Source organism: Myxocyprinus asiaticus, chromosome 44 (assembly GCF_019703515.2).
Source record: "Myxocyprinus asiaticus isolate MX2 ecotype Aquarium Trade chromosome 44, UBuf_Myxa_2, whole genome shotgun sequence".
NCBI lineage: Eukaryota > Metazoa > Chordata > Actinopteri > Cypriniformes > Catostomidae > Myxocyprinus > Myxocyprinus asiaticus.
This window is the reverse complement of record NC_059387.1, coordinates 13,506,831-13,530,685: the sequence shown is the minus strand read 5'-3', so window position 1 is coordinate 13,530,685 and position 23,855 is coordinate 13,506,831. Positions and strand designations below refer to the sequence as shown.

At 41.8% G+C, this 23,855-nt stretch overlaps 1 protein-coding gene across 2 annotated transcripts in view; it reads left to right on the top strand.

Annotated features, from left to right (window-relative positions):
- The window catches only part of LOC127434719 (collagen alpha-1(XVIII) chain-like), a 142,645-nt gene that overhangs the window by 84,126 nt on the left and 34,664 nt on the right, over positions 1-23,855 (top strand). The window contains exons 6-13 of one of the 2 annotated variants that reach the window (XM_051687640.1): positions 3,580-3,706; positions 6,790-6,827; positions 6,937-7,119; positions 8,631-8,657; positions 10,718-10,780; positions 11,863-11,940; positions 12,320-12,382; positions 14,398-14,529. In XM_051687640.1, coding sequence (XP_051543600.1) covers positions 3,580-3,706; positions 6,790-6,827; positions 6,937-7,119; positions 8,631-8,657; positions 10,718-10,780; positions 11,863-11,940; positions 12,320-12,382; positions 14,398-14,529 — 711 coding nt within the window. The remainder of the gene's footprint in view (positions 1-3,579; positions 3,707-6,789; positions 6,828-6,936; positions 7,120-8,630; positions 8,658-10,717; positions 10,781-11,862; positions 11,941-12,319; positions 12,383-14,397; positions 14,530-23,855) is intronic. The other variant, XM_051687641.1, reaches the window with a different exon arrangement.

Genomic DNA, 23,855 nt, shown 5'->3' with positions numbered 1-23,855 from the left:
GAGCTGACAAGGTCGCGGGAGGCACTTTTTACTGCCCGGTCCCGATCTTTTCAGCTTCCCCGCCCTCACTACTCTCGATGGTGGGGCGGCCAAGGGCTATTCGGCAATCCCCCAGTGGATAAAGGTGCTCGTGGTGCACCTATGCCCGCAGAGCGCCGCCACCTGGTGCTGGTGCCCAAAGCCCCCATCCAAGTCCTGTAGGTTTAGGTCGTCTCTGACGGCCAAGGCGTACAGTGCCACAGGACAAGCCACCTCCGCCCTGCACGCCATGGCTCTCCTGAAAGTCTGCCAAGGCACTAAAGGAACTGCACGAGGGTAGTTCTGCCCCGGGATTGATGCAGGAACTGTGCTCGGCAACCGACCTCGCTCTCCGAGCGATGGAGGTTACGGCGCGGTCTCTCGGGTGGATGATGGCCACACTAGTGGTCCAGGAGCGCCACCTTTGGCTCAACCTGGTCGAGATGGGCGAGGCCAACAAGACACGGTTCCTTGCTGCCCCCATTTCCCAGGCAGGCCTATTCGGCGACACCGTCGAGGACTTTGCCCAGCAGTTCTCGATGGTGGAGCAGTAGACGGATGCTAGCCGGCATATCCTGCCCCGGCGTGGCTCAAGATCCCACACCCCGTCTACTCATCGCCAAGGGCGTTCCCCTGCAGTGACTGCACTGGCTCCACCGCAGTCCGCCCCTTCGGCCTGGCCCCGGCATGGAGCCCACCGCAGGAAGCAGACGCCACCTGTTTCGTGGCCGTCCAGAACCCATGAATGGCTTCAAAGTGCCCTTGAGACGGGTGACCCAGGGACAACGAAACCCGCTGCTCTGGAGCTGGTAAGCAGATCTCTCCATCTTTTTGTTTCCTTTTGCATCTAATTGTGCTGCATGCCCAAGTGGCTGCAGTACTCAAGAGCTCAGCAAGAGAGGTTTCCTTGTTCCCTGGGTCACGTATCCGGTGTGCACGGCCGTCATCACAACCACCATCCACCACTCTATTTGGCAGGTTTGGCGCTCCAGCGGTGGTCTCCCGCCCCTGAGCGCCCAGCTGTGGCACAAATCCGCCCCCGATGTGACAGTCTCCAGAGGTCACGAGGACAGGCCTCTTCCTCCCCCATCCCAGGCTGTTCCGGGGGTGGTCCCAAGGAGCTAGGTAAGTGCTTTGATGTCCTTAGACTCAGCACGGCCACGACGTGGTGTGGCACCTCGATCTCTGCCCCGCCGCGAGGCCCCACCTGCCGGTGCATCCAATGACGTTGTCCCTTTGGTCCCCCTTGCGCGGAACTTGGACGCATGGCTTGCGCTTTCCAATCCGTTGCGAGGGCTGGTCCGGACCGTCCGACTCGGCTACGTGATTCACTTCGCCGGTGTCTGCCCAGGTTCAGCGGTGTCCACTTCACCTTGGTGAAGGACGAAAATGCTGCTACCTTGCGCGGAAATCGCTACCCTCCTATGGAAGGGCGCGATAGAACCTGTCCCTCCAGCCGAGATGAAGAAGAGGTTTTTCAGCCCCTACTTCATCGTACCGAAAAAAGGCGGTGGGTTGCGGCCAATCTTGGACCTGTGAGTACTGAACTAGGTTTTACACAGACTCCCGTTAAAGATGCTGATGCAAAAACGCATTCTAGTGAGCGTCCGGCATCAAGATTGGTTCGCGGCGGTAGATCCGGAGCGTACTTCCACGTCTCGATCCTTCCTCGGGTTTGCGTCCGAGAGTCAGGCGTATCAGTACAAAGTCCTTCCTTTTGGCCTGTCCCTGTCTCCTCGCATTTTTACGAAGGTCGCAGAGGCTGCCCTTGCCCCGTTAAGGGAGGTGGGCATTCGCATTCGCAACTATCTCGATGACTGGCTAATCCTAGCTCATTCTTAAGACATGTTGTGCGCACATAGGGACCTGGTGCTCTCACACCTCAGCCGACTAGGGCTTCGGGTCAACTGGGAAAGAGCAAGCTCCTCCCGGTTCAGAGCATCTCTTTTCTCGGTTTGGAGTTGGACTCAGTCTCCTTGACGGCATGCCTTATGAACGAGCGCACCCAGTCGGTGCTGGCATTCAAACAGAAAACAGCGGTTCCACTGAAACTTTTTCAGAGGCTCCTGGGGCATATGGCATCCTCGGTGGTGGCCACCCCACTCAGGTTGATGCATATGAGGCCGCTTCAGCACTGGCTCCAGACTCGAGTCCCGAGATGGGCATGGCGCCACAGGACACGTTGCGTGGTCATCACGCTGGTCTGTCACCGTCTTTTCAGCCCTTGGACCGACCTCTCATTTCTACGGGCAGGCGTTCCTCTAGAACTGGTCTCCAGGCGCATCGTGGTCACGACAGACGCCCCCAAATCGTGTGTTTGCAATGGGCACGCAGCCGCCAGCCTCTGGATGGGTCTGCGACTGCATTGGCACATCAACTGCCTCGAGTTTTTGGCAATTCTGCTTACCCTGCGGAGGTTTCGGCCATTGATCCAGGGCAAGCACGTGTTAGTTCAGACAGACAGCATGACAACGGTAGCATATATCAACCGCCAAGGCGGTCTGTGCTCTCGTTGTATGTCACAACTCGCCCGCCGTCTCCTCCTCTGGAGTCAGCAGCACTTTAATTCGCTGCAAGCCACTCACAACCCAGGCAACCTCAACACTACAGCGGACGCGCTGTCACGACAGGTTACCCTCAGGGGAGAGTGGAGACTCCACCCTCAGGTGGTCCAGCTGACTTGGAGTTGATTCGACAGGCACAGGTGCACCTGTTCGCCTCCCAAGAATCCTCCCCACTGCCCACTCTGGTATGCCCTGACCGAGACCCCGTTCGGCATAAACACGCTGGCACACAGCTGGCCCCCTGGCTTGCATAAATATGCGTTTTGTTTCTAGTATAATACAGTACACTTAGTATACTAACCTGTAAATATAAATAGAAAGATTGAAACTGGCCCACCACATAGCATGCTATTTTGAGGATCTTTTGCATGGACTGACGTTCTACCTAGAGACACACATATGAGAATATATACTCTCTCTCTCTCTATCTATCTATCTATCTCTTTCTCTCTCTCTCTCTCTCTCTCTCTCTCTCTCACACACACACACACACACACACACACACACACACACAGTCAAACATAAACTGCTTTCTTTAGGATTACTGTGCACCTGATTTACAGCACAGATGCTATGAACTCTTGCACAGTCTTGTGTAGTAATTTTTTTCTGCTGTGTGGTCCACTGAAGGTCAGTGCTACCTATCCAGCTTGTTGATGTCATCCACTATCAGAGCTGCTGTGGTATCTTATACTCTGCATTTACTCTGGGAACAAAATTATCTTGTAGAAATCCAGCAACCAAGCCAGAGGCTCATTATGGTGGTTGTGCAGGCTTGTGTGTGGGTAATTCACGCTAAACACACAAATGCATACACAAATTGCTGGTTTTGAATTAAAGCCAGATAATTTAAAGATTAACATGTCCAGACCACCACGACTGCCCACAATTTAGCTCTGACACTGAAAGCCTTTTCCACCAGAGGGAGACAGATTGACCTAAAATAATTTATTTCATGTCATTGGTTGGACCTACATGTTTCACGTTTTATGTTCAGCCAGAGGATTTTGAGGCCACCCCAGTGAGAGCACCCCCGACTGAAATTCCACTACTTGAAGCTGAAACAGATGATGAAGACTTGGAAGAAGGCTCTGGGGAGGAAATAAAAATCGAAGAGGCAAAAGGTAAAAGTATTTTTTAATATATATATATATATATATATATATATATATATATATATATATATATATATATTTTTTTTTTTTTTTTTTTTTCAATTTTAATTATTTTTTAAAAGTCTTGTTGCTGTTTTTTGTATTGTTGTACACTGGAAGCTCCTGTCACCAAGACAAATTCCTTGTATGTGTAAGCATACTTGGCAATAAAGCTCATTCTGATTCTGATCAGAATAATTATGCATTAATTATGTGCATAATTATTTGGCAGCTTCATTACCTCAGGTAAAATGGGCCAAAAAAGAGATTTAACTGACACTGAAAAGTCAAATATTGTAAAATGCCTTTCAGACGGATGCAACACTCTTGAAATAGCTAAACCGGACAATCAAACGTTTTGTTACGAATAATCAACTGGGGCGCAAAGAAACACATGGAGAAGAAAAGGTGCAAATTAACTGCAAAAGACGTGAGAAGAATTAAACATGAAGCTACCAGGAACCCATTATCCTCCAGTGCTACCATATTCCAGAACTGCAACCTACCTGGAGTGTCCAGAAGTACAAGGTGTCAAGTGCTCAGAGACATGGCCAAGGTCAAGAAGGCTGAAACACGACCACCACTGAACATATTCACAAGTTGAAACGTCAAGATTGGGCAAATCTTGAAGATTCGGCATGATTTTTCAAAGGTTTTATGGGCAGATAAAATGAGAGTGATTCTTGATGGACCAGATGGATGGGCCCGTGGCTGGATCACTAATGGACTCAGGGCACCACTTCGAGTCAGGTGCCAGCAAGGTGGAGGAGGGGTACTGGTATGGGCTGCTATCATTAAGGATAGTTGGACCTTTTTGAGTTGAAGATGGACTGAAACTCAATTCTCAAACCTACTGCCAGTTTCTGGAAAGTACTTTCTTCAAGCAGTGGTACAGGAAGAAGTCCTCAGCATTCAAGAAGGCCATGATCTTTATGCAGGACAATGCTCCATCACATGCATCCAAGTACTCCACTGCTTGGCGAGCCAGCAAGGGCCTCAAAGATGCCCAAATAATGACTTGGCCCCCTTCCTCACATGACTTAAGTCCTACTGAGAACTTGTGGGCCCTTCTCAAATGTGAGATTTACAGTGAGGGAAGACAGTACACCTCTTTGAACAGCATTTAGGAGGCTGAGGTTGCTGCTTCAGCGAGAGATGATCATGAACAGATCAAGAAACTGACAGACTCTATGGATGGAAGGCTCATGGCAGTTATTGAAAAGAAGGGTGGCTATATATATATATATATATATATATTAAAAAGTCATACCAATGGCTTTTCCCTTCTTTTAAAAAAAAAAAAAACATCACTTTTTATTTAGCAGACTTAACTTTTATTTCAACTGTCATTTCAACAATAATGCGATTAATGATTTAAAGTATAATTTAAAGACATTCATAGGGGCTACAGATCATTTTATCTGATATAACAGTGTCTGCATTTGTTTTATATGCTACCACAAAATTACAACTATAATTATCACGTTTTGTTTAAAATGTGACAGAAATAGAAGCATTAAAGTGATCATGACATAAGGAATACAATTTTCCTTGATCTTTTAACATAGTTCATTGTACTATAAAAACATTCTGTAAGTTTTAGAACTTAAACTTCCGCCTCACGGCAAAAAGAGCATTTGTTGAAACCAAGCCGCCAAAACAACATGTTCTCTACTTCCTCCACATTGTGATGTCACACTGTGGTAGACATTTGCATCTGACCACCTCCACAACAACACATTAAAGCCTACTTAATCACTCCTGTAGCTCGGCATAGTAGCGGTGAGCAATAGATGGCAATAGAGCGCAACAGTCTGGTTCCGGAAGTGAAAATCTGATTAATTTATCCCATAGATGAATTGATTTTCAAATATATAACTTATAAACCTTTAGAGGCAGACCTACCATGAGCTACGAGGTTGTTCATCGATGGTATATGCTTCCGTTGAAGGCATCCATCTGTGTTAATTCAACTTCATTGCATAAAAATCGTGTTTGATAGTGGATTTCATGGTAAACAACTACATTACAAATGGTCCACCAGAGAAAGCTTCACCAATCAGAGAACCGCGGCCAACGAAGCCCGCAACACATGCCTCAGAACGACCGCCCACTACCATGACGCACTGTGAGTGATGTAATAGAAACTACCTTAAACTACCTATCTACTTGTACATTTTGGAATATTTTGCAATAAACGTAAAATATATTGTTTCTATACTTATAATCAGCAACCTAAAATCAATAGTTTTATATATTCCCATCATTTTTATTCAATGACATAATTTGCAATGCATCATGGGATTGTAGTCCACGCCTTCATGAAAGTCGGTAAGTACACAGCCTTATACCTTTGTCTTTTTGTCAGATTTTCAAATACTTTTTGCCTCAAAATAGAAAGTTGTGATGTTGTGATTTACCTCAGAGCTGGTTGGTTTGGTTCATGGCGTGCAACTCTTTTATGAAGGACTTTATTAAAAGTCTATGGAAGAAATGAATGGGGAAAATACTTCCAGAACCCAGACAGATCAATAAGTGGGCAGGCACAGTTGCGCTCTATGAAAGCCATTCAGCCAAGAGCAGAGAGCCAATCATAACAGTGGGCGTTTACAATCTAGTCTTAAAGGGGAAGCAGCACCAAAACTGAGCGTTTCTGAAAAAAAGAAAAAGAAAAAGACTTTACTAATATTATAAGTGAACCTCAAGGAACATAATAAAATATAAAAGAAGACATGTCATGATACCTTTAAGGGGTGTTCTCATATACAGTGCTTAAATCAAGATGACTCAGCCTCTGTGCTGTTGGTCTCTGGTAGACATTCCTACTCGACTGCAGTATCCAACTGTATCAGGCAGTGGATCATTGTCTGCTTAACTTTATCATCTCGTCAATAGTCACTGTGTCTCATTTTTCTGGAAATCACTAGCTCTCATTGACATTGAAAGACTTCTGGTTGTATTGACAATGCAAGTTGCTGTATGTGTGAACACCCCTTTTTCTCATTTGCTGGTTGCCTTATGACATCTCTTTTTGATTTTCTGTCACACTGCAGAGCCAATCAGATCTGAGGGAGCCACTCAAGACAGAAATGTGAGTGACAGTCCATGTTTTTGTTTATTCTTTTGTCTTCCCATCTGTTATATTAAACAATACTTTCTCTTGTCATAATTGCATTTGACCATGATGTTGGTGGTTTCAGGTCATTACCATGCAGAAAGGAGAAAAAGGAGACAGAGGCCTGCCAGGCCCGCCAGGACCCCCCGGAGCACCAGGTCCAACCAGTCCATCTGACCCATCTAAGGAAGGTTCTTCTGGAACAGGAGAGCCAGGACCCAGGGGCCCACAGGGGCCAACGGGACCTGTGGGAGCACCGGGGAAAGACGTAAGTGCTACCAATACTTCCTTTGCACTGAACAATGTTAAAACTTTAGACAGTAATTGCTGCTAATTTCAAGAGAATATAATGGATATTCTAGCGTATTGCTCTTAATGTCACCGGCATCCAGTAAAGTAATTGTTTTGTGTAAAACACTCCAGTCCTGGGCCTATTATTGCAACTCAAATAAGAAGTAAGATCATATTGTGGTTGGCTGGATCTGTCTGTGGTTAATTCACATCATTTTTGAGTCTCGGTTGCACTGTGAAGCCACACTATACCTGATTAGTTCCGTTCCTTGCTGCACGGCTAAAAGATCAACAATGTCAAACTCATTGGGAACGTTCTTTCCTTCTGCTCCATTAAACTTAAGTTATGCAATTTCTTCCATTCCCCAACTTTGTGTTTGATCATTTAACATAGTACAAGCAAGACAACAAGTTTATTTATTTTTTTGGCATATACATGTCAAGATGTTAAAGGAATGTTCTGATTTGAATACAAGTTAAGCCTAATTAACAGCATTTGTGGCATTTGTGGTTGATTACCACAACAAAATTTATTCAACTTGTCCCTTGCCTATTTTAAAAAATGATTACAGTAAATCACCTACAACAGAAGTGAATGAGGCCAATCCGTAAATGTTAAAATACACAACAAAACGTTTCAAAAGTATAGCCACAAAAAGTAAACATTATACATTTAACATGATTTTATTGCAATGGAATCGCTTACTAACCATATCCATGCGAAATTATATACAATATTACAACTTTGTTGTCATGACGACGTAACAGATAAAACCTGTAATCCCTATATTGGGTATATAACTTTACGCAAATATGGTTAGAAAGTGATTTTGTCACATTAAAATCATGTTAACACATATAATGTGTACATCTTGTAGCTATAGTTTTGAAACAGTGAGTATTTTAACGTTTATGGACTGGCCTCATTAACTGCACTTTTTGCTTTTTTTTTTTTTTTAATAAAGGAGGGGCGAGACAACATTATTTTTTGTGGTAACCAACATTATATCACAAATGCTGTCAATTAAGCTTAGCTTGTATTTAACCTGGAACATTCCTTTAATTTATTTATTTAACAATGTTCAATTATGTACTGTAATATGTTTATGTCCTGTACAAATATATCTGCTTAAAACTCCCTTTTGTTGGCAAACAATGCCATAACAAAACTTTGAATGTGTGTTCTTTATTTGTTTGCTTGTAAATATCTTTTGCAAGCATTGATCATAAAATAATCATTTTTCATGACAAACTGTACACATGCTTTACAATATGTGAAAGAATATTGTAAGTGAAATGTCCTTCATAAATAATGATCCACCTTCTCTTACATGCCACAATTTGGCATTTGTTCCTAGATTTCATGATTTGTTTTATTTATTTTTTATGTGCTAATTGAACTGAAGTCTTACAGTGTGCAACATGTCACACATTCATTTTCAGTCTTGTTTTCGCAAATAAGAAAAGTTTGATTTCTTTCTTTATCAGGGCGGTCCAGGGAAAGATGGAGCCGCTGTAAGTATCCTTTAGTTTGTCACTACTTTTAAGCAGCCCGTTAAACCGATAGTCCTTGCAAAGAATAACTGAAAATCAAGCGGGATAGTGAAATAGTCAAAAAGTGATATCTAGAAGAGATTGTCTGTCTGTCTATCTATCTATCTAATACTATCTGAAGTAAAAGGGCTATCTTTCACTACATACGTTTTAAAAATGTATTTTAGGCTATTTAATTTATTTTCAGACATACTGTATTTAAACGATTATGAAGCACAAAACAATTGATGAAACAGAAAAAAATAATAATAATAATAAAATAAAAATATTAACAATAGAAAATATTAAATATCAACTCTCAACTAATAGTTATTAAAGTATAATGATATTGAATTTTTAGTTTAATATAAGATTATAGGATTAAAAGTATAGTTCACCCAAAACTGAAAATTCTCTCACCATTTCCTCACCCTTATGCTATCCCAGATGTGTATGACATTCTTTCTTCCGCAGAACACAAACAAAGATTTTTTAGAAGAATATTTCAGCTTTGTAGGTCCATATAATGCAAGTGAATGGTTACCAGAACTTTGAAGCTCCAAAAAGCACATAAAGGCATCATTTAAGTAAACCATATGACTCCAGTGGTTAAATCTATGTCTTCAGAAGTGATATGATATTATATATGATAGTTATATGATAAATCTATGTCTTCAGAAGTTATATGATAGGTGTGGGTGAGAAACAGATCAATATTTAACTCATTTTTACTATAAATTCTCCTCCCTGCCCAATAGGTAGCGATATACATGAAGAATGCAGATTGCTAAAAACACAAGAAAAAGAATGTGAAAGTGAAAGTGGAGATTTATTGTAAAAAAAGGACTTAAAGATCACCCACACCATATCACTTATTAAGACCACTGGATTTAACCACTGAAGTCATATTGTGGATTGCTTTTATGCTGCCTTTTTATGCTTTTGGAGCTTCAAAATTTTGATATCCATTTACTTAGCAGCATAGTATGGACCTACAGAGCTGAGATATTCTTCTAAAAATATTTGTTTGTGTTCAGCAGAAGAAATAAAGTCATACACATCTGGGATGGCAGGAGGGTGAGTAAATAACGAGAATTTTCATTTTTGGGTGAACAGTTCCTTAAAGTTTTGAAAGAGGTGTTTAAAACCAACACAGAAAACCACAGCAAAAGAAAATGCCCATTTAGGTATGCAATTGAACTTCTGACTCAAAATGTTATAACTGAGATATACTTCACACATGGATAATGTTATATATTTTTTTTTTTTTTTTTTTTTTTTTTTTAATGATTATTATTTTATTTATTTACAATGAACTATGAAATCAAACTGCATGGCAATATTTTAAAAACACTGACATGTGCAGTACATAGGGCCTACTATTTTTTTATGCTGTTGACCTCAAAGACAGATATGGAAATGTGCAAGAATTGTACATTTTATGTCCCATGAACAGGCTATTCCCAAACCAAACTTAAAACCAGTGACAAACCAGACTCAAAATCAACATTGTGCCCTCTATAGACAGCAGTATATTTTAATGCTGCAATGGCTTACTCATGCTAGCCTGTCCAAACCCACTCCCTCTGGACAGTTCTCACACATGTGTGCAGCAGAGCTGGTCTACAGACCGCAGAGAAGTGAAAATACATGGAGATATTTTCATAACATGATTCAATGCTGTATGCAACCTCATTATTTGTGAGGCATGGCCGGCAAATTGGGGAGCAGGCTGTTAGCGACCAGAGAAAAGACCGCAGTCCTGTGAGCCTTTCATCTACCTCTGTGTTTTAGTGGAAAATAAGAGCACCTGTCGGCACACCTGTATGCCTGATTGAACCACAATACAGGGGTTGTAATCGAGGTGTTCTTCTTGTAGATCTGAGAGTGCACTGCACACATATGGGGCTCGTGTGTAAGGGTAAGAGAGGGAGTGAGTAGCAGAGCTTGGGTTTAAAACCTAGTGTTTTCATTTGGACAAAACTAGCATGAATGAACTTGAACGTTTGTCTTGTCATTTTCTTTCTTTTTGTCACATACAGGGAGAGGTTGGACCTCGGGGATTCCCGGGCCTTTCTGGAGATCCAGGTCCCAAAGGAGACAAGGTGTGACACTTTGTCAGAATATTCAGATATTATATATTTTGTTGCTAGAAGTATATATTGGGGTTTTTGCAGCTTTCATACACTGAAAAAATATTTTGCGGTGAAGAAAAAATAGCAGAAAAGATTAAGTACTTTCTACATTGAATAAGTACATTTTTAGCGTGAACTTGAAAATATTAAATCAGTTCTCCATTTGTACTCAATTCAAACATGTAAAAATGAATGCTCTAGCTTATAAGTAGCCTTAATATTATTTATGATTGTTTCTTATCTTTACAATGCGTCACCATGTATCAATTCTAAAGTAGAAAATCATCAGTCATATTAATTCGCTAATTTGAGTAAATTTCACAGGTAAATAAAATACGTTTTTTAAAGCTGGTGTTCCCAGCATGCATTGGGATTGAATAAGTAATGAGCTTGCATGGATTCTCTTTATGGAAGTTGATTTACACAGTTTTTTTTTTCTTCTTCTTCTTCTTTTTTTTTATTTTGTTGTTCTGTTTGATAACTTTTTTTAAGTCTTAAGTTCATTTTCTGCTCTAAATTACCCGTTCATTTTCAAAAAAAATTATCTGTTACCATCATCATGTTTTGTGCACCGTGCACAGCTCTGAATCTTGTTTCAGTAATGCAAGGCAATGTTGTTTAATAGACTAGATAGCATGCATTAAGTTTCCCTGTGGAAGGAATTCGTATGTCATGTGGTACATGACTAAGTACGTTAAAAAAGCATTGAAATGCTTGTACATTTTTAAAAGCAAGGTTTAATTCATTGTTTCATTGCTTGAGTAAAATATACAAACAAAAAGTGAGTACATTTTACTTCAAATGGAGTATTGCAAAGTAAACAGCTTGAGAATTTCTAATTAAAGCCACCAAGAATTGTGTGTAGCCTTTACTTTAAAATATGGTCTGTTAAATTTACTAGAAATTTCTGTGTGGATAATTTTTCCTAGGTATTTCAAGTAAACCCCACTCCAAATACTTTCAGTGTATCTAAGAAACCTGTTGATGAGGAAGACTTTCTCACAATCACAGTAAACTATCTACTGTATTCTCACTTGTCCTTTGTTATATAGGGCGATCCAGGAGTGGGCCTTCCAGGGCCACCAGGACCTCCCGGGCCACCAGGGCGTCAAGGGACATTTAAGTATTCGGTATGTATTCCATCCAAAAACAAAAGCAAACAAATATACACACATGCTATGTGAAGTATTTCATTTCTGTGCCATTAGTGGCACCATGCAGAATTGCAGTCTGTTTATTTATTTTGAGTGGCTCAGGCATAACAACATTTGGTAAACCAATGGCATGACTTTGGAGTGGAACTGTCTGTTTGGGCTACCAATGAAAGATGGGGGAGTGTTTGAAACCTGTTTGAAAACAGTAATATATTTGCAATTCTGTTTGTTGCCGCTAGTGGTGCAGAAATTAATTCACACATTTACCTTTACAGGAAAATGTGTTTTTGTTGTACATTAAAAAAGTCCATAACGGCAGTTGAAGATGGACTCACTGTGCCTTTTTCATGTGCAGGACAGCATTGATGGCTCAGGTTCAAGCTTTGTGGACATTGACAGTGACACAGAGGTGATAAGGGTGAGTTATAGTGTCTCAAAATGAAGTTGCCTTTGCTGATGCAACTCCCTGGTCCCTGGGTTGAGAATATCAAAAGATCAAATGAATTCCATGCTAAATGTATGGTCATAAGTCAACCCTAAGACACAAACAAATGATTTAACACTGAAAAAAATATGGTCAAACATGAGTTAACCTTTCTGTGAGAATTTATATATTGCACTCTTTTGGTGTCTGGTTATTATATGAAGGGGTCATATCATAAGAAATCATAAAAAATGTTCACTGTACTGAGAATTAAAATGTCCTTCCCAGTAAAAAAAAAAAAAAAAAAAGACAATTCAATGAAACTAAGCTGCAAAAATGGCTGAAAACCATAAATGTTTGACGTCAGAGATACTAATTTGTTAGCATACGCCCCATATTTACATGTCAACATTGCCTATTTAGCTGGCTTTACACTAGCTGATTTTTCCAATAATTTTCAGGTGTTAGCTTCATTAACATAATCAGTGGCCAGGCAGAGGGATACAGAGCACCCATTAGCACCTCTCAGTGGGAGGTGTTAATCACTTGACTGTCTGGACTCCCAGCTGAGTTAATGCCTTGAAACTCTGAAAATACACATCCGGCTTGCTTGAAATTATCACTGGCTGTGGGTGGGGCGGGAACACGCCACCAAGGTGCTGGTTCTGAGTCTGCTAGTGTAGAGCCAGCTTTAGGTGTTCAGAAACTTGTTCTGCCCAGTTACAGTGAGGTAATAAGGTGGAGTAGATTAGATGATGCTATTCCTAAATCTTAAAAAAATTCCTAAATCCTTCCAAAGGATCCCAACATTAGAAACAAATTTTATTTTTAACAAAGTCTCCAATCGTTTCAGTCTGACCTTAACAGTTTTGCGGCACATTTCAGCATGGATTGTTTTGTGAACTTATGACAGTAAAATGCAGGCTTTGCAAAGAATGTTATTTAAATGTTATTGAAGGATGCAACATTTCAAGTATGACTGGGTAAAAGTTGGATTTTCAGAAGCATCACAATCTTCATTTGAACGATCTCGATAGCGATTCTTAAATCCCAATATCAGTCTTTCACTCTATGCGGAAAACTTCTACAATGCAAGTAATGCAATCTACAGTACAATGCGAAATTTCGCACTATGCGACCAAAATGTCTGTGATTATCCACTAGCTGGTAAATTTTCAGATTTCACTTACCAGTGATTAAGTAGTAACGTGGAGAAGAAGTTCAGCAGCGAGATCCTTTCACTGCATTTTGAGAGTAAAAGTTTGATTTGAATTGCTCCGTGTACAAAGACGAGATCCACGCAACCTATTTGTCATTGAATAATGTCTCTTTTAATACCCCCTCTGTTCTGAGTCATGAAGCCCTTTAACTCAGCTCTCATTAATGTGCGCTCTTAAATAGACAGTACCGGTTTTTAGCAAATGTTCAAAAAATCATTGTAAATACTTGAAAATAGAAAATATGAATGTAAACAATAAACACGGAACAATATGCATTGTAATCTATGCAATTTCAACACTGCAAATTTATTGCTGGAATACTTGGATTTGAACATTTTTGAAAAGCTGCAATGTGATCAATATTATGAAAAAGCTAATAAAATATAATAAGTAAAAGTAATATTTTTGTAACGTACCTAGTTAGAATGTCCCCTGTATAATTAGCAGCATTAGCTGAGAGAGAATTTCTTTCATATGTAATCAAAATGGACATTATAACAGAAATATACCCATATCAATCAATATTGAATCGAATGTAGAGCTTGTGAATCGGAATCGAATTGATAAATCTGTATCAATACCCAGCCCTGATCTCAAACTATATTAGATCAGACAGCAAACCCACAGCTTGTGTATAAGCTCAACAAAGTGCTTTTTCTAATTTCACTTAAAAATGCTGTTTACGTAGAAGTCTTTAAGGCACAGCAGTAAAAAGTGTACTGTATGTTCTGAACCATTTAAGAAAAAAGATTTGGTATTGAGATTAGTTTCTTACTCTGTGTCTCCCAGGGTCCCCCTGGGCCACCAGGACAGCCAGGCCCTCCAGGGCCTTCTGTTGGAGTTCATCCGGGGCCAGTCGGGCCACCAGGAGTTCCTGGAAAAGACGGGAAGAATGGGGAGATGGGTAAACCTGGAATTCCGGTGAGTATGGTTTTTGCATTGTACTGCATCTAAGATAAGACCAGTTTTTTTTTTTCAAACTAACCTTAAGTTAAAGGAACAGTTCACCTTAAAATGAAAACTCTGTCAACATTTACTCACATTTAGGCTTCATGGTCAAACCATATGATTATCTTTTTCCTGCAGAGCAATAAAAATGAATAGGGACAGACACTGTCCAGCTTCAAAAATAACAAAAGAACCACCATAAATGTATCATAAAAGTAGTCCACATGATGTGCGTCCGATATTCCTTTCTTTTGCTATAAAAGACTTTGGAAGCCATAAGATAGCAGAATGAAATCTAAGGCGTTATTCACAGAAAATCTTGGAAAGGTTGTCAAACTGGTACAGCACATCTTGATGTGCCATATTTGAATATACAGAGATGTGAATTACATTTGAGAGCAATTGCGCACAGGAACATTTTCAGCAGAAAAAATGATTAAAATTTCTGCCTGTTCCTCACAGCTATCATATGTCTTCTGAAGACTTGGAAAATACTGTATTGCATGAGTATGAACTACTTTCATTGTGCTTTTGAGGTTTTGTTTGTCCTTTCTGGATCGTCGTTTTAATGGAAAACAAAAAATATCAGCATATAGGTGTGCAACCTTTATCCCTCTTAACGGGATAGTGTCACGGTTCTGGTAAGCCCGCGGGATGTTTTTGTTCATGTTTCGCAGGCGTGCTCGACTGGCATGATCATGCCACAGATTGCTTGTCAAGCAACACCTGTTCCAGCCTGATTGCACTCCCTTCATATGTCCTCATGTTTCTTTATTTCTTTGCCAGATTATTATGATAAATTGAGTACTAACCTCACTCTCCTTGTCTAGCTAGTCCTGTCTTGTCACTCTGTTGGTTTGCCCGTGTTGTTTGGGTTGTGGTTTGCCTTCCAGTCTTTGCTGAGTTCAGCCTGGCAATCCATAGAGGAATTCCGCTCTATGCCTGCATGCCGGGGATCTACATTTCTGCTGTTGCTCGCATTGTCTGCTGGACATCTCTCTCATCGCCAAGCTTCTACGGAGGATTCTGCCAAGCTCCTTCTGACTTCCACGACGCACACACTCCACTGGCGAACACACTACTCTCTACTCTGCATGGTGGCGCATTACTGACTTTATTAATAAATATTTTTGAAACTGTTACCTCTGCTCCTGGGTCATTCTCTCCAGCACCTACACGTTACAGAATAATCTGGCCACAACATAGACCCAGCAGAGGATTCCACTCTTCGCTCCACACTTTCTCAGCAGGGAGTTCTGCTGGGATGTCAGCAAGACCAGATCGCTGCCACTAACCAGGCTTTGGAGGCGATGGCCTCACATCTTGCTGATCTCACCTCCTATGTGCAACAGCTCCGCCTATCTCCGACTCCTGAATCTCCGTGGGAGGTTTCCTCACCAGCCCCCGTGACGCCTGTGTATTCTGGATGTTTTGAAGCCCACATTCCGTATCCTACCGTGTATTCAGGTGAGGCTGAATCCTGCAGCACATTCATCTCACAGTGTTCCCTGTTCTTTACATTGCAACCCTCCACGTTCACCTCGGACACCATGAAGGTGGCTTGTGTCATTACACTCCTCACCGGTTGGGCTGGTGAATGGGGCACTACTATGTGGGACAACCGACCTCCCTGCTGCACTTCATATCAGACATTTATTTCGGAGCTCTGCCGAGTGTTTGATCGGTTGGCTCAAGGTCGGGAAGCGGCAAGGATTTTGTCTGGACTCTCCCAAGGAGATTGACGTGTTGCAGATTACACAATCGAGTTTCGCACTCTTGCTGCTTTTGTGAGTGGAATGATCATGCTATGAGAGATCGCTTTCTGCACAGGCTTTCTGATGACATTTTGGTTGAGATTTATTCATTGGATTTACCTCCACGCTTCGGCAATTTGGTGGATTTGGCTATTCGAGTCGATCAACGCCTCGCTCTACGTCGCCATCACCGCCGATGCTGCTTTCCACCTGCTATGGCGATAGATCATCCTGCCCGCTCTGCCTCACCAGCCTACTTACGTCAACTTGATCATGAACCCATTGAAGTCACCAGGACTCAAATCTTCTGAAGGGAGAAACAGCGGCGCCTTATTAATGGACTGTGTCTGTATTGTGGATGCTGCCTGTCCATTAAAAGACATCGCTCGTCGGTAAGAGAGGGGTTACTGGTGAGCGCAACACCTTTGGAGAAATCCCCTGGACTTCAGACACTTCTTCTGGCTCGACTGCAGTTTGGATCAGCCTGTCATACTGTTTCTGCTTTGGTTGAATCCGGCACTGAGGGTAATTTTATGGACCCTGAATTTGCATCCAAATGGTGACTTCCCAAGTTTTGGCTGGATGGATCTATCAATGCCCATACCCTGAGCAGAACACCACTGTCCGTCATCACTCATTCCACTGAGCCAGTCACGGTTATCTCCGGGAATCAAATGGAACAGTTGTCATTCCTCCTTATCCTGTCTCCATCGGCTCTAGTAGTGTTGGGGCATCCTTGGTTGGTAAAGCACTACCCACACATCGATTGGTCAACCAACACTGTTCTTGCTTCGAGTCCTTATTGTCTGTCGCACTGTCTTAAATCTGCTGTTTCCCCTGTCCAGTCTTGTGTTTCGTTGCAGGATGAACCAGCAGACTTATCCGGAGTGCCGTCGACATACCTTGATCTGAGGGCATTGTTCAGCAAGTCCCGCGCCACGACCCTTCCTCCTCATCGACCGTACGACTGTGCTATCGAATCACTCCCAGGCACTTCTCCTCCTCGGGGATGGCTATATTCGCTCTCGGCTGCTGAGAGGGAGGTCATGAACAGGTACACCAATGATTCTCTGGCAGCCGGTCTCATTTGCCCTTCCTCCTCGCTGGCAGGGGCAGGGTTTTTCTTTGTGAAGAAGAAGGATGGCTCGCTTAGACCCTGTATAGATTATCAGGGGCTGAATGACATCACAGTAAAGAATTGTTATCCTTTGCCATTGATGTCCTCAGCCTTCGAACTCTTGCAGGGGGCATCCGTCTTCACGAAGTTGGACCTACGCAATGCTTATCACCTTGTCCGAATTAGAGAGGGTGATGAGTGGAAGATGGCATTTAACACCCATAGGAGCACTTCGAATATTTGGTTATGCTTTTTGGATTGGTCAACGCCCCCACTGTCTTCCAGGGGCTCGTGAATGATGTGCTTCGAGACATGGCTGATCGGTTCATGTTCGTTATCTGATCTTATCCCAGAATATCCAGGACCATGTGCAGCACGTTAGGCGGGTGCTCCAGCAACCGTTAGATAATCGGCTTTTCATCAAGGCAGAGAAGTGTGCTTTTCATGTACAGTCGGTTCCATTTGTGGGGTTCAACATTTCGTCCAAGGGAGTGCGTATGGATCCGACTTAGGTAAAGGCTGTTTCCAATTTGCCAACCCCAGATTATCGCAAGGCCTTGCAGAGGTTTGTGGGGTTTGCAATTCTTTTCGGAGGTTTATTAGGAATTACAGTCAGTTCGTCGCACCTTTGACGGATCTCACCTCCACAAACACTGATTTTTGTTGGTCCCCGGTAGCTGAGGTTGCTTTTCCAAAATTAAAGAAGCGGTTTTCTACTGCACCTATTCTAATTACTCCCGATCCCACAAATCAGTTTGTGGTGGAGGTGGATGCATCCGCTCCCCCTCAGACGGAAAGATGCATCCGTGTGCCTTTTTTCGCATCATTTAACTCCAGCTGAACGGAATTACGATGTCAGCAACCGAGAATTTTTGGCTGTCCGGTTAGCCTTGGCCAAATGGCATAATTGGTTAAAGGGTATGGGGGTTCCTTTCGTGGTCTGGACAGATCATAAGAACCTAAAGTATATTTGTTGCGCCAAACGTCTCAACTCAAGGCAGGCCCGCTGGACATTATTTTTCACATGCTTTAATTTCGTGCTGTCGTATCACCTGGGCTCTAAAAACATCAAGCCCAACTCTCTCTCTCTAGATGTTTTGAAGTCGAGACCTCCACTCTCCCACCGGATACCATTCTACCCTCCACTCGTGTGGTGGGCATGGTATCCTGGGAGGTGGAGGCCAAAGTCTGCACAGCGCTACGCAACACCGCATCTCCAGCCGCATGCCCAGTGGGTTGATTATTTGTTCCGTGATCTGTCCAGATGCATATCCTACAGTGGGGTCACTTGTCTAACATCGCTTGTCATCCTGGGGTGACTCGTACCCAGACTTTCATTAGACAACGATTCTGGTGGCAATCACTAGTGCAGGACATATGTCACTTCATTGCAGCTTGCCCCATTTGCACGACTAACAAAACATCCTGTGAACCCCCAGCCGGTCTCCTTCAACTGCTGCTGGACCCTTTGAGACACTGGCCGCACATAGCCATGGATTTTGTAACTGGTCTCCCCCCTCCCATGGCAACATAGTTGTTTTGACTGTAGTGGACCAGTTTTCGAAGGCGGTCACTTTTTCCCCTGCCCAGATTACCTTCAGCGAGGGAGACAGCGGTAGCAGTCATTAATCACGTCTTCCGCATTCATGGCATCCCGGTCAATGTGGTTTCTTACAGAGGCCCCCAATTTGTATCAGGTTTTTGGGCAGAGTTCTGCCGACAGCTGGGGGCTACAGTGAGTTTGTCCTCTGGGTTCCATCCCCAAACAAATGGGTAAGCTGAGCGGGCGAATCAGGAGCTGGAGAAAGCTCTGCATTGTGTGGCCTCCCGTAATCCATCTTCTTGGAGCGATCATTTAGTCTGGGTCGAGTACGCCCATAACACCTTGCAGTCGTCATCTACGGGGTTATCGCCCTTCCAGTGCAGCCTCGTTTACCAGCCCCCTCTGTTCCCTGCACAAGAACCCGACTTCCAGGTTCTGTCCATTCATGGCTTTTTGCAGAGGTGCCGACGCACCTGGAAAGCTGCCAGAGAAGCCCTCATGCGGAATAGCGCTCACGTTAAGAGGTCTGCGGACCGGCATTGGGTTAAGGCCCCAACTTACGTGTGTGGGCAGAAGGTTTGGTTGTCCTCTAAGGATATCCCTCTCCGACTCCCCTCACATAAGCTGGGTCCCAGGTTTATCGGACCGTTTCCCATCGCCAAGGTTATTAGCTCGGTGGCCGTTCGTCTCAAACTACCATCTCACCTCAAGTGTATCATATCCAGTTTTTCAGGTTTATAAAATCAAACCCATTTTACGTTCTGTGTTACATCCCACCACTCCTGTCTTTCCTTCTCCACATCTTATTTATGGCTCTCTGGTGTACACGTTCAGGAGACTGATCGATGTTAGGTTCCAGTACCTGGTCGACTGGGAGGGCTATGGACCTGAGGAGAGGTGTTGGGTCCCAGCTCGAGACATCCTGGACCACGCCCTTATAGATTAGTTTAACCTCCGGCAAGGTAATTCTAAGGGGGATTGTTTTGTTTGTTTTGTCATTTTCTCTCCCTCGTGTTTCGCAGGCGAGCTCGACTGGCATGATCTGCGTTTCCATGGGAATGTTCTCAGGGTGGCGCCGATCATGTCACTGATTGCTTGTTGAGCAACACCTGTTCCAGCCTGATTGCACTCCCTTCATATGCCCTCATGTTTCTCTCTTTCTTTGCCAGATTATTATGCTAAATTGAGTACTAACCTCGCTCTCCTTGTCTATCTGGTCCTGTCTTGTCATTCTGTTGGTTTGCCCACGTTGTTCGGGTTGTGATTTGCCTTCCAGTCTTTGCTGAGTTAAGCCTGGCAATCCACAAAGGAATTCCGCTCTATGCCTGTGTGCCGGGGATCTACACTTCCACTGTTGCTCGCATTGTCCGCTGGACATCTCTCTCATCGCCAAGCTTCTACAGAGGATTCTGCCAAGCTCCTCCTGACACCACGATGCACATACTCCACTGAAGAACACACTACTCTCTACTCTGCGCAGTGACGCATTACTGACTTTATTAATACATATTTTTGGAACTGTTACCATTGCTCCTGGGTCATTCTGTCCAGCACCTACACGTTACAGGTAGTTCATCCAAAAATGGAAATTCTTTCATCATTTACTCACCCTCATGCCATCCCAGATGTGCAATTTTGTTTCTTCTGCTGAGCACAAGCAAAGATTTTTAGAAGAATATCTCAGCTCTGTAGGTCCCCACAATGCAAGTGAACATTTTCCAGAACTTTGAAGCTCCAAAAATCACATAAATGCAGCATAAAAGTAATCCATAAAACTCTAGTGGTTTAATCCATATCTTCAAAGGTGATATAATAGGTGTGGGTGAAAAACAGATCAATATTTAAGTCCTTTTTTACTATAAATCTCCACATTTGACCAGACCTGACCAGTAGGTGGCTGAATGTGAAAGTTAAGGTCACTTCCACACCAGAATGTGGAATTAAAATTGTAGATTTCCAGTAAAAAAGGACTTAAAATATATCTGTTTCTTACCCACACCTATCATATCGCTTCTGAAGACATGGATTTAAACACTGGAGTTGTATGGATTACTTTAATGCTGCATTTATGTGCTTTTTGGAACTTCAAAGTGCTGGTCACCATTCACTTGCATTGTATAGACTTACAGAGCTGAGATTTTCTTTTAAATATCTTCATTTGTGTTCTTCAGAAGAAAGAAAGTCACACACATCTGGGGCCGGTTGCATAAACATAGCCATTAACTTAAGACTTCGTCTAACAATTAGTCTGACTAGCTAAAGAAGCCATAGAAAGCCGGTTGCATAAAAAAACTCACAGTTGTCTTTAGTAAAACAGTTTAATTCCTGTTGGATTGTGGGAAAAGTAAGACACTGAACAGCTTAAAAAAATGGCTGACTGTGGACGCTGAATTCAGTTTTCATTTGCTGAAAATATTTGCTTATTAGAGGTACACAATGCTTCAAAATTGATTCTAATGAACAAAATTAGTGATTTTAACCCAAATAATAAAAAACACAAGACACTTTGTTACCATCGTAGAAGTCAAAGTCTTCTACAAGGTCTCAACTCAAGCCCCTTTCAGCCCTCAACTGAAGCCCCCACCAGCACAGCTGACAGTTATTTTCTATGGCAACACAGAATGTCAATGAAAGTTAGCCTATGGGTCTGCTGTTTTACATTTTGGTCTTAAATTAGACCAAGTTTTTATGCAACTGACTGAAAAAGATAAGACCAAAATTTTAGACAACTAACTAGTAAGACTAGTCTAAAAAGTTTTATGCAACCGGCCCCAGGGATGTCATGGGGGTGAGTAAATGATGAGAGAATTTGTATTTTTGGGTGAACTATCTCTTTAACTCTAAGTTAACTCTTAACAGGTATTTGATAAAAAACATAACATCAGAATTAGACTCAATAAAGTTATGACAAATTCATACCATTTCACATTAATCCTATACATTAATTTATTACATAACTTGCTTCAGAGAGTATCCAGCAATCTTGAGTAATTGAATAAAGCTGATGGTTTTGTGCTACAAGGCCAACACATTCACCCTGTTTTGCAGGTTGTTGAGGACTGGTATAGTGGGTCTGGATTTGAGTTTGTGTCTGGATTTGAGTTTGGCTCAAGGCTGCACTCAGCCGAGGTAGAGCTCCTGGTCCCAGATGGTAAAATGAAACCATGGGCCAAAAAGGCAGTTGTTTCCTCCCATCATGTTCCAGATACACATAAATCTTAACACTCACCCAAACGCTTCAGCTTTCACCACGCTCAACCTTCTGAACAGATAGTCACGTCAAACTGAATTGAGTATATGTGTGAGGAATTGTTTTTGTGTGTGTGTGAGTGTGTGTGTGTGTGTGTGTAGAAAAATTAATCTTGGCTGTGAAATGGGCATTTTTCAATGAAATGGACATACAGTTAAAAAAATATATATATGTGTGAATCTAGTGATATTCTGAACAATATATGGTTCCAAAGTTGTTATAGTTTTGTGTTTTCATATTTGTTGTTCAGTTTGACTGCATTTCAGTGTATTTTTAGTTTTAGCAAAAGTTTTGTTACAGTTTAATATTTATTTAATGTACCCATTTTTATTTCATTTTTAAATATTTTAGTTTCAGTTTTAGTTGTAGTAAATATAGTTTCAGAACCTGTTGAGAAACCAACAGATTTCTAAAGTTTATAACATTTGTTCAAAAATAAGCAAGAACATTGCATTTAATATTAGGGAAACTTGCTAAAAGAACATTTAAAAGTAAGAGGAAACAGTTAAATATTTCAGCAATTATTTTTTATTTTTTACTCTATCCATCAATGCAAACAATCACTTTGTGTTCTTCTCTTACCATTCATCAAAATAGCTGCTGCAACCATGATGTGACAATAGCTCTTATCACTATGAAAATGACAAATTATTTTTGTTGTTTGTTACTTAATTCATTTAGTTTATATATATATATATATATATATATATATATATATATATATATATATATGTTAGTTTTTCATTTAATTTGTGTTAATTGTTTTATTTAAGTTTTAGAATATGTTCTTAAATCAGTAGTTTTCCTCTCACAGCAGTTTTAGCTTGCAATAGTAACCCTGTATGGTCTCATGCATATTTATGTTGGCACCATAAAATATGAGTAACTATGAATTATAATCATAATCACTTATTATGAAATTAGTGATTAAAATATTGAAAAGTCTTTTCTATATTTATTATGGGCATTATTTGTAACATATTGGTGGGGCTACTCGGCAGCACTTTATAATAAGGTCACATTTTTTTAACATTCACGAGTTCATCTTCTTGCCTGATCCTAGGAAGAGGTAAATATTATGATAATGGTAAATGCGTTTGGCTTGCTGTCCAAGGAGAGGGAGGGCTCGAACGAGAGAGAGAAGGCCCGATCTTAGATTTAGTTAATGTTAACTAATGTTAACAAATGTTACCTTATTTTAAAGTGTTGCTGGCAACATACTGTAGATCTGACTCCAAGAAGCCTTTCAGTGCCTAAATACAGTTTCTTTGACTCATGGACATACAAAACTGTTTATCTTCAGGAATACCAGGGCATACAGACACACTTTCATTCTGTATTTCATCTAAAGTGTGATGCTGTAAACCCTGAGGGTGTGTGGTCTGCTCGCCAGACCTGTGTACCGTTAGATGTCCTTTTGTGTGGAGATACACGTACGCTGGCTGACTGCATGCAGAGATGTTTAAAACTCCCACACATCATGTTTTGATGTGTCACTGTGACATCCTAATATACTAGATAAGACTTCTTGTTTGGTGAGCAAGTATGCTTCAAGGGTCAAATATGTCAAGAGGCGCTCGCATTGAATAGTGAATAGTGTGATGTGTGCGCACTTCCGTTCCTAGAACATTGAAA